This window comes from Phodopus roborovskii, unplaced genomic scaffold (assembly GCF_943737965.1).
Source record: "Phodopus roborovskii unplaced genomic scaffold, PHOROB, whole genome shotgun sequence".
NCBI classification, from domain to species: domain Eukaryota; kingdom Metazoa; phylum Chordata; class Mammalia; order Rodentia; family Cricetidae; genus Phodopus; species Phodopus roborovskii.
Genome location: NW_026126646.1, coordinates 6,623,990 through 6,634,856, shown reverse-complemented (window position 1 = coordinate 6,634,856; position 10,867 = coordinate 6,623,990). Strand labels below are relative to the sequence as shown.

General features: G+C 55.9%; 1 protein-coding gene across 2 annotated transcripts in view; it reads left to right on the top strand.

The window, feature by feature from the left end:
* Window positions 1-5,534: 5,534 nt before the first annotated feature.
* The window catches only part of Ski (SKI proto-oncogene), a 61,965-nt gene continuing 56,632 nt past the window's right edge, over window positions 5,535-10,867 (top strand). Inside the window, exon 1 of one of the 2 annotated variants that reach the window (XM_051174010.1) lies at window positions 5,535-6,754. In XM_051174010.1, coding sequence (XP_051029967.1) covers window positions 5,786-6,754 — 969 coding nt within the window. In that variant the 5' untranslated portion in view covers window positions 5,535-5,785. The remainder of the gene's footprint in view (window positions 6,755-10,867) is intronic. The other variant, XM_051174009.1, reaches the window with a different exon arrangement.

Genomic DNA, 10,867 nt, shown 5'->3' with positions numbered 1-10,867 from the left:
TTGTGGATTTTTTTCCTTTCCATGGTGTGTGTGTGTGCATGTACATAGGTGTGGGAACACATGCACACAAGTGGAAATACATACATTTGTCAGTATTTGTGCGTGCGTGCGTATGTGCACATGTGTTTGAAGGACAGAGGTCAATGTTAGGTGGCTTCCTCAGTCACTCTCCATCTTTAAAATTATTTTTAAAGTATGTTTATTAGTGAGTGTGCGTACCGTTAGTGCACCCATGTACCACACAGCAGGGGACAGGTTAAACGACAGTTTGTGGAGTCAGTTCTCTCCTTCTACTTTGTGGGACCCCAAGATTCAAATGCAGATTGTCAAACTTGGTGGCTAGTGCCTGTACCTGCTAAACCATCTGACCAGCTTCTAGCAAGCCGTGGGGCACCTCCTGTCTGCATTTCCCCAGCATTGGGATTACAGGTGCAGACTACTATGGCTGGCTGAATTCAGGCTCTTTTTTGTTTATTTATTTATTTATTTTTGTTTTGTTTTGTTTTCAGAGCAGGGTTTCTCCGTATAGCCTTAACTGTTCTGGAACTCGCTCTGTAGATCAGGTTGGCCTCTGCCTTCTGAGTGTTAGCATCAAAGGTGTGTGCCGCCACCAACCAGCCTGAATTTGGGTTCCTATGTTTATGTAGCAAACTCTTTATAATTGAGCCATCCCCCCAGTCGTCCCTTATCCCATTAAGAATAATGCCTATCTGTGACATTGGGGCAAGGATGTCATGAACCCTGTTACTTCCAGGATCCACTCTGGTGGCTCAGTTAAGAAAGAAACTTTCAGAGTCTCTACTGGGAAATTACTCTTCCCTCCCCCCCTTTGGTTCTCATCTTGCATTGGCAGGACAGATTTAGTCTCTCTGGTCCTGGTCCTGGGCATGTCCCTCAACCTTGGGTCTTTGTCCCCCAGATGGCTCTAAATCCTTTGCAGTTGAGGATTCTGCTGCTGTTGTCTAATAGGCTAAAAGCTTTGCTCCATAGTCCCTGTGGCCTGGCTCTTTTTGTCCCTAACAACCTTGAATCCTGGACCTCAAATTTGTCCTTTTTTTTTTTTTTTTTTTTTTTTTTTTTTTTTGAGACAGGGTTTCTCTGTGTAGCCCTGGCTGTCCTACAGCACATTCTGTAACTCAGAGATCCACCTACCTCTGCCTCCTGAGTGCTGGGATTAAAGGAGTGTGCCGCCACAGAAGAGCCTGAATCTATCTTGGGTCTGTGTTTAGTGAAGCCTAATCTAAGACAGAAGTCTTTCACTCCCGTTACTAATTTTTTTTTCTTCACATTGAATGATTTTATCTGTTTGTTTGGAGGCAGAATCTTCCTCTGTAGACCCTATGCTAGTCCAAATCTCAGTTAACTAGTGGGTCTTCAACTCTCAAGCTCCCAAGTGCTAGGATTAAGTTTGAGAGCCACCATACATGGTCTCACATTCAAGGTTTTGAAATGGTAACAATTATGCCAGGGTGCTACAGATCTTTTCCCATCCCGAGGAGGGGTGGTGGGGTCAGGGCCAGGAACTTTGCCCTGCCCTGAAGATCTGGGTTTTGAATGGGAAGGTGTCTTTGGGGCTGTTGGCCGGCCTCTCACAGGGCATTCGTTCCCCTGCTGGGTCTAAATCCCCTTAGAATAGGAGCACATTGGGACTCTCTGATCCTACAGTTGTCAGCCAGTCTCCAAGCTGCTTGCTTCTCACTCCCAGGAATCCACCCCCTGGGAAGTCTTCTCTGTTTAAACCCAGTCCCATCCCCACCTCTGTTCCTCGGGGCCCAGTGTCTGAGCAGTTTGGTCACTCCATTGTTAGTCTCTCACAAAATAATGGAAGGAAGCCACTCAGGTCAGAACGTGGTCTCCTTCCCATCCAGTCTCGGGCCCTAGCTGACACTCCAGGATGATCAGGGAGTGTGTGCATCTGGAAGAGAGTTGGCGTTTGACCAGCTGTACAAAAAAAAAAAATCACTAGTTTGAGCTGGATGGGCCTGGTGCAATTGGTCCTCGCCACTGCTTGCATGCTGGTGGTCCTCTAGGCAGGCACCAACCTCCAACCCTTCACCCAACATGCCTGTGTCCGTGGCCTTGATGCTCCATTTACCCATATGCTGGCCTGGCCCATAGCATGACTGTGTAATGGGCCAGAACAGCTGTGTGTGTGTGGGGGGGTGGGGGGGGTTGAAGGAAGGAAGCTAGCAGGTGGAAACTCTCCACTGGGTTCAGGGAGAGCATTGGGCGCTGTCTGTCACAGCTGCCCTGACCCTGTGGCATCAGAAGTTCCATCATCTTGAACAGAGGGAAGCGTTTGAGGCCACTGAGATCAGAAGCCGCAGAAGCCAGCCTGAAGCCCTCCTTGCTTCCTAGGGTTCTTTACCCAACACCTCCTTCTGATATGCCCTTTATGGACAAGTACCTTTATACTGCACCACCTGGCCATGGCTGCTCACTAGGCCAGTGCTAGTCCCTGGCTTTGGCCTTGCATCGAGATAGCTGTGCAATGCGTGTAGCATCTTTGAGAGCGCTGACCACTGAGACTGGTGTCCAGGGCCCCTCTAAGATAAACAGCATAATTTCCTTGCCTTTTTTTTTTTTCCTGGTCATTATGTAGATCAGGCTAATCTGGAACTCACAGAGATCTGCCTCCTAAGTGCTAGAATTAAAGGACCAGGGTTAGCTCATTCAAGGGCTGTCTAAACCATCTTCTTTGGATACAATTTGCCTGAACTGTATGGAATACAATCATATCCAAAAAGTCACTCTCTCAAAGGTAGACAAAGCTATCTCCAGGGATACAACTAAATCTCTTTTGATTTTTAAAATATTCCCTTAAGGAATAATCAGCTGTCTTAAAAAAAAAAAACAATTTTACTACATTATAAAAAAAAAAATTTTTTTTTGAGCAGCAGGGAGGCTCATGCCACAGTGCATGTATGAAAGTCAGCAGGTAAATTATAGGAGCCATTTTTCTCTTACTGACTTTCAGTTAGTCAGGTTTGGGGGGCAACCAGTTACCTGCTGAGCTACCCTGCCAATCCCTTACCAGTTGTCTTATGTGTTGACAGAAGAGATAACTAAAAGCAGGGGTTCTCCACTGTGGATGAAGTCAGCCTTCTCTAAGATTGTGCTAAGGGGGAAGGCTGATCCCCTGGGCACTGTGGGCAAATGTAGGGAACTCAGGAGCGTCTCCACACTGGGGACTATCTGGTTTTCAGACAGGGAGCGCTGCTGTTAGAATATCAAGTCCTGCCTTGAGATAGGGGCAGCTGAGACTTGCCTGGCCGGCCCCAGGGTAGGAGCTGTGTCAAGGAGTGCTGGTTTGTGCCTGTTCTGGTCTTACCCAGTGGAGGAGAAACAGGCCACAAGCTGAAGGTAACCCAGGTTGCCCTGTACGTGGTCTTCTCATCTTCGCCATCCAGGAAAAGCCTGTGTCCTGGCCATTTTGAGGTCCGGGTCTTGGGGATGGTGGTGGTGGAATTTCCCACCTCTTGACTTACACTGTCCTCCAGGCTCTGGTTTTGAATCCCTGTGCCGGGCCTTCTGCTCTATGTTAGCTACTTTGGGTGTCGCTTTGCAAAAGACTGCCCTACTTTGATCCCATTGTACAGCCAATTCATGGAAGGGCAGGGAGTGATGTCTTACTCCGGCCATAATCTGGATACCTGATGTACAGATGGGTATTTAGTTCTCAGTTCTGGAAACTGAAGGGTAAAGGTCATCAGCAGCCGCCATCCCCAGAGTCACAGCGATCTGCTGCCGGAGCTACTGGCTAATGGGTGGCTCAAGAAGAGGTAATAGCTGCTAGGCACAGCTTCTCCAATGCAGAAGTGTGTCCCAAAATCCCCATCTCACAACACAGAGTCCAGGAGACAGGAGCAACTACTAGTGGTTGCCACAGTTCCAGGGATAGTCGATGTTGCCTGCCGGTGACACGGGGACTTCCCACAGCTGTGCCTCTTCTGCATCTCAGGATCCCTAGACCATGCATGCTGTGAGCTTCTAGGTTCTGCATTTCCAGCTGTGTGGCGCTTGGGTGTGGAGCGCTGTATATTAGGTGGCATCAGTACTACATACAGAAACCCAGATGTGCTTTGGGCAGGCAGAAACCTTGGGTGGCTCTTTGCGAGATATTGGTTGTGTGGGCACCTGGAATTTTTTTTTTTTTTTTGGTGGTATCTTCTCATCATAAGGACAGCCTGTCCTGAGTATTTTGTGGTGTCCTTATGCAGGAACCTGAAATGCATGTTGTGGTGCCCTTATCATGTGGGGACAGGAACTTTGGTCGTGTGGAGACCCTAGGGTGCTTTGAGACGCCCTTGTATCCAGACCCCAATGTTTTGTGGTACCCTTGGCACGAGGACACCTGGGGTTTGTTTTGTTTTGTTCTTTTTAAGAGTGCACCTCTGGGGTGTCTCGTGGCGTCCCTGTCCTGTAGAGAACTACGCCCAGCAGTATGGGGAGTGGAGGCTATTTCGCAGTTATCTCGGTAGGAATGGGGACCCCGGGACGTAAGGCGGCAGCGGCGCAGATCTACTGCGGACCGCCACTCAGCTGGCCTGCGGTTGTGGCAGGGGCCTTGTGGGTTTCGGGGCCCCAAGACCGTGGTGGCAGCAGGACCGGAGACTTCCCAGCCGCGCAGGAAGCGGCCTCGGCCGGAAGGGGGGCCCCAGGCGCCTCCGCTGCGGCCGCCTCCAGCGGCCTTTACAAGGCGGGGCCGAGCGGGACCGAGTAGAGCCGAGCGCTGCCGAGCGGTGCCGAGCGGAGCCGAGCTCCGGCCCTGGGGACCCGAGCGGAGTCGAACTGTGGGCGGACGGACCCGAGCTTGGCCGAGTACGGGCCGGGCGGAGCCGAGCGCCACCGAGCCCGGGAGGGGGAGCGCGCGTTCTTGGAAGAGCCGGCCCGGAGCTGGTCACATTCCTGGCCCGCACTCGGGCTGAGGCGGACGCACAGCAACAAACAACGCGGGAGGCGGGGCCGGCGCGGGCGGGGCGGGGCGGTACGGGGCGGGGCGGCGCGCGGCGGCGTGAGCTCAGCTCCCGGCGCTCAGTCCGAGCCGGAGCGAGCCGCCCGAAAGATGTGCGCCGAGCGCGCCGAGCCCCGCGCCGCCGCCGCGCTCTGAGGCCGCGGGCCAGAGGCGCCTCCGCCGCCCCGGGAGCCGCGCGCGCGGGCAGGCGGGCGGCCGGGAGCCGGCGGGCGGGCAGGCGGCCAGGGGCCGGCGGCGGGCGCGACGCGGCCGGCCAGCACCGCCGGGACGAGCCGAGCGGGCGCCGCGCGGTGGGAGGAGCGGGGCAGCGGCGGCGCGCCGCGCGAGGACGGCCCGGCGGGCCCCGCGCCCGCGCCCCCGCTCCTCCCGGGCCCCTCGGCCTCGGCCGCCGCGGCGATTCGCGCCTCGCGGCGCCGGCACCTGCCCGCGCGCCCCCCGCGAGCCCCGGGCCCGCGAGCGTTGGCGTTGGCGTTGGCGGCGCGCGCCGGGGCATGCCCCGCGCCTAGAGCCCGGGGGGCGCGCGGGGGGCGCGCGGGGGGCCCGGGCGGCGGCGGCGGGCGCGGCGCGGGGCGCGTGGATGTGGCGCCGGGCCCGGGTGGCGGCGGGCTCCAGCGGCGGGACCCCTTCGCCCCGCCCGCCTTCGCCTTCGCGCCCCCGGGCGAGGCCGAGGCCGGGGCCGTGATCGGCCGTGAGCCGGCGACGGGGGGCGGTCGGGGCCGCGGTCGCGGTCGGCGGCGGGGTGCACGGGGCGGCGGCGGAGGCCGTGGGGGCCCGGGCGCACGGGAGCGGCCCGCGGAGCCCGATCGTACCATGGAAGCGGCGGCGGCCGGCCGGGGCGGCTTCCAGCCGCACCCGGGGCTGCAGAAGACGTTGGAGCAGTTCCACCTGAGCTCCATGAGCTCGCTGGGCGGCCCGGCTGCTTTCTCGGCGCGCTGGGCGCAGGAGGCCTACAAGAAGGAGAGCGCCAAGGAGGCGGGCGCGGCCACAGTGCCGGCGCCGGTGCCCACTGCCGCGGAGCCGCCGCCCGTGCTGCACCTGCCTGCCATCCAGCCGCCGCCGCCCGTACTGCCCGGGCCCTTCTTCATGCCGTCGGATCGCTCCACCGAGCGCTGTGAGACCGTGCTGGAAGGGGAGACCATCTCTTGTTTCGTAGTGGGAGGCGAGAAGCGTCTATGCCTGCCGCAGATCCTCAACTCGGTGCTGCGCGACTTCTCACTGCAGCAGATCAACTCAGTGTGCGATGAGCTGCACATCTACTGCTCGCGCTGCACCGCCGACCAGCTGGAGATCCTCAAAGTCATGGGCATCCTGCCCTTCTCCGCGCCCTCGTGCGGGCTCATCACCAAGACGGACGCCGAGCGCCTGTGCAACGCGCTGCTCTACGGCGGCGCCTACCCGCCGCCTTGCAAGAAGGAACTGGCGGCCAGCCTAGCGCTGGGCCTGGAGCTCAGCGAGCGCAGCGTCCGTGTGTACCACGAGTGCTTCGGCAAGTGCAAGGGGCTGCTGGTGCCCGAGCTGTACAGCAGTCCTAGCGCCGCCTGCATCCAGTGCCTGGACTGCCGCCTCATGTACCCGCCGCACAAGTTCGTGGTACACTCGCACAAGGCCCTGGAGAACCGGACCTGCCACTGGGGCTTCGACTCAGCCAACTGGCGGGCCTACATCCTGCTGAGCCAGGACTACACAGGCAAGGAGGAGCAGGCCCGCCTTGGCCGCTGCCTGGACGACGTGAAGGAGAAGTTCGACTATGCCAACAAGTACAAGCGGAGGGTGCCCCGGGTAAGTGTCCCCAGGTCTTGGGGGTTGGCAAGCCATGTCCAAGGAGGGGAGGGGGCGGTCCTTCTGGGCTGGGCACTCTGGGTTCTGAATGTTGGGGCTCCTGGATCGACCTTATCTGGCCTTGGGTTGTTTTGATTTCAGGAAATTAGGGGCCTTGTCAGTCTCCTGTGGGTAAGGCCGCAAGGCCATCTTCGTGCAGTCTGAGCACTGTACTCATGAAGTGGAGTGAATGGAAAAGCCCTCTCAGGGCACATAACCCTTGACCACATAGGCTCAGCTCAGAAGGTCTGAGAAAGAGGCTACCTCAAGCTCTGGGAGGGTCAGACTGCTTGGAGAAAAAGAACTCAGGCTGTGGCTTTCTGGCCTAGATCTTCATGGGACCTTGGCAGAGGTGTCCAGATGAGATTGAAGTTTGCCCCCTTTCTTTCTGATGACAGGGATGTCTTCCTGTTGTCCTCAGCCGATTGATTCACCTTGTATGTTTACTGGCTCACTTGTTCATGGGGCACAGACGCTAAAATGAAGCTGGCTAGTTGTCTTGGCAGAGACTTGGCACTTGCAGCCCCTAGAATCTCCTGTTTGTGCTCCTCGAGGGCCACTTGGCCTGGTCAGTGGTAGCAGAGTCCTGCATCTCAGAGTTGCTGATGGTCTGCAGTTTATTTGGACTCACCCATTTCCTTCTGTTGCTCTTGCACTTGGTTTGGAGACCTGTCAGCCCAGACTGTGGTGTGTGTGTGTGTGTGTGTGTGTGTGTGTGTGTGTGTGTGTGAGTGTGTGAGTCAGAGGCTTTGTGGGGTCTTCTTGGGCATTTCCTGGGCCACTTAGTACCAAAAACTTTCACTGGGGTCCGCAGGAAGTTTCTTTGCATATGCATCCTAAGTACCTGTAACTTTTAAATATCTGTGCTTATTAAATTGCACACACAGAATGCTGCATTGGCTCAGCTATTCTTGGGAGACCTAATTAATTCAGCTATTGCATCAAACTTTTTTTTTTTTTTCTAAATCTGTGAATAGATGCTGCAGCCCGGTTTTCTCTGGGCGCCCCTCCAGCAGAGTGTCAGAATCGTGGGGGGAAGGGGTTCTGAAGAAGGACCGTTGCCTTGTTCTTTAGGGGCTGCAGAGGGTGTGCATATGCTGTGTGTCCTATGGTACTTATGCCCCAGCCAGGGCAATGCATCATTGCCTGAGGTTGCAGGCAGGTCTTTTCAAATGGTCTTGTCAGTAGGCAGGCTGATGTGGGTCCTGCCAGTGGAGGCCTATCTGTCTGGGCTGTCTGCACCCTTGTCGGCCAATGTGGCCTGAGGTCGTCATTTGTATGGTGACTGGTGGACTTGCTGGGACCACTGTAGAGATGAGGGACTAGTGCACCTGTGCGGCTGGGAAGTCTTCACACCTCTTATCTTGGGAGCAGGCAAGGAATCTTGTCTGGGTTGGGTGTGCCTATGTCTGTTTGTGGTCTTTCTGTCTAGGTTTAGGGGACTGCCATGGTCCCTTTGTCCCGGCCACTGCTGAATGGAGTAGTCTCCCGCCTTCTCTGTTTACAAGCAGCTGGTTCTGGTGTGGGGTCTTTGGGCTCAGATGCCTGTGCCAGCACTACGGGCTTAGAAGACAGGATAGTGCGCTGAGCCGTGGTCATGTGCTTGGGTCATTTCCGCCGTGGTTTGTCGCTGCCTTTCCCTTGATAGCCACCCTGGCAATGGTCTGACGCCTCATTTACTTAGTGAAGAGACATTTCTCAAGTGATTTGTGTCTCCAGCACCACTGGAGCGGCGGTAGCATCAGTTTGGGTTCCTATACTTTGGCCAGCTCCTAGTGAGGCTGTTTGCTCTTTGTGGGGTGACCCCAGCCCAGCCATCAGTGTTGACACTCCACTGGGTCTGTGAGTCTGTAGTTGAGGGTTTGGGCTGCTTTCAGCCCTCATTGGACTGCCTTGTGCTTATCTGCGTGAACCACTGGTAACAAACACCAGGAAGGGAATGTCGGTCCCCGTAGTTATGGGCCCATAACTGCCCAGACTTAGCTCGTCCTGAGAGGGGTGAGTGTCCTGGACGGTGTGATTCCCTTACTCCCTTCAGAGCTTGTTTTAACATTTTTGATGGATGTACTGAGGGGAAGGTGTGCCACTTCGACAGGGCCTTTGGACTCTTCTTGAACTGAGGGCGAGCTGAGTGCTTTGTGGGAAGGGGTGGGTCCTCAAGCCCGTGGTGGGAAGGTGTAGAGGTCAGTGGTTTTCCTGCGTTCTCGATGCTCTGGTGACATTTGGCTGCTGTGTTCTGTGGCAGCCTGACCGAGGTGGCTACAGTCTGGTTGAGGTAGGGTCTGCTTGGATCAGGTGGGATTGGCCTGGCTGAGGTGGAGTTGTGGTTTCTGTGGTCAGCTGAGTGTGTGAGAGAGTAAGGCAGTTTCAGCTCTGAGCCTGAAAACCTTGGTGCGGGCCGCTGTACCCTAGGCCTTGGCATGTCAGCATGCTATGACGGTACGGAGGCTGGTGTGGTGGTGTGGTGGCAATGCCCTCCTAATGCCATGGGGAATGGGGAAAGTCTGCTTCTCTTTTGGGACTGCCAGGCCCAGCTTCCCGCGGTATAGCTTTGAAGAAGACTCAGGCTGCCTGGATGCTCAGTGAGTCCGAGAGGCCCTTGGCTGCTGTCCTTGCAGACAGCTGTAGAGAGCCAGCTCTGCTGCAGAGCCTCATGGAGTTGGTCTTACATTCCCACTCTGTTCTTCACTGGTACTGCAAGCTTGAGCAAACTGCTTATCTCCTCCCTCCGTGTCTCATTTTCCTCATGCAAAGTGAGACTAACACTATTTTGAACCTGTTCTAGAAGTATACTTCTGGGGTAGGCACAGTCAAGTGGGAACCTCTGAGTTGCCACTTTGTGTGCTTTGAGGGATGAGGCTGCTGGTCCATAGAAAGATCTGTAACCCTGGGGCACTGCCTTTCCAGGCTGCCACAGGTGCTGCAGTGCCCCCCTTTGGCCAGAGCAAGTCCCCATCTGTGGATCTGAGAAGGGGGATTTGGTGTGAAGATGCTTGGGTTATCCTTAGGTTGAGGCATCTCTGTTCGCTTCTGAGTCTGAGTTCTCAGGACTTTCTTCTGTCAGCTGATGTCATCACTTTATGTGGACTGTTGGAATTCCTCATAGTGGGAAGATAGAACTGAGATCATGTTTCTTGGCTAGTCATCGGCCCTGCCCGGCCCGGCCCCCTGCTGGTTTTTCTGTGTAGCCCTCGCTGTCCTGGAACTCGCTCTGTAGACCAGGTTGGCCTCAAACTCGGAGATCCACCTGTCTCTGTCTTCCAAGTGCTGGGATTAAAGACATACCCCTCTACTGTCCAGAGGTCACGTTCTTAACTGGACACCTTGCTAGGTGGTCAGCTTCTGGCGAGCACTGAGCCCTGGGTATGTTTTGGGACTTGGTTACAGGTTTTGGGTGCAGAGCTGGGTGCTGGGTTCAGGAGCTCTTTCAGTGGGTTATACTTTGCTCCTTTGGTTTTCTTGGCATATAGGGTCTTGCCTCTGAGCGGTGGGATCACATTTGTGTACCACTGTGTCAGCTGTGGTTTGTCCTTATGTGAAGGTGGCTATAGGAGAGGACAATGTCACTGTGCTGGGGCCCTGTCTGCTGGATGCACACCTGCAGTCTGGGTGCGCTTCCAAAGATCAGCTGCCCTTTGTCCACTGGCATCACGTCCTGTACTGGGCTTTCTTGGAGTTACTATTGATTTTCCCCTCCAGACAATTTGGCCAGGAAGGTGGGGTGCCAGGCCCTGAGGTCAGGTCCTGGTCTAGGAGGTCTCTTTGGGATGGCTGCCCAGGTGGTGGGTCTCGACCATGGCAGTGGGTCTGGATAGGGTGGGACAGCAACTTGAGAGTGGACTCTAGGTTTTCACACCATAGCCAGCTGTGGGTGGGGGTCATGAGTGCACATCCACCTTTTGAGAGGGCTAAGTTCTCCTAGCATAGGCTTTCAGCCTATCTGTGCATCTGTCCTGCTACCTTCTGGGGCTTCTGTGGGAGCCATCTGGGTCCCTCACCATCTGGAGGAAGCAGGGTCGTAGAGTCGCCCTCCCCTCTGTCCCTGGCTGCCCACTGGAGGCCCTGGGTCATGAA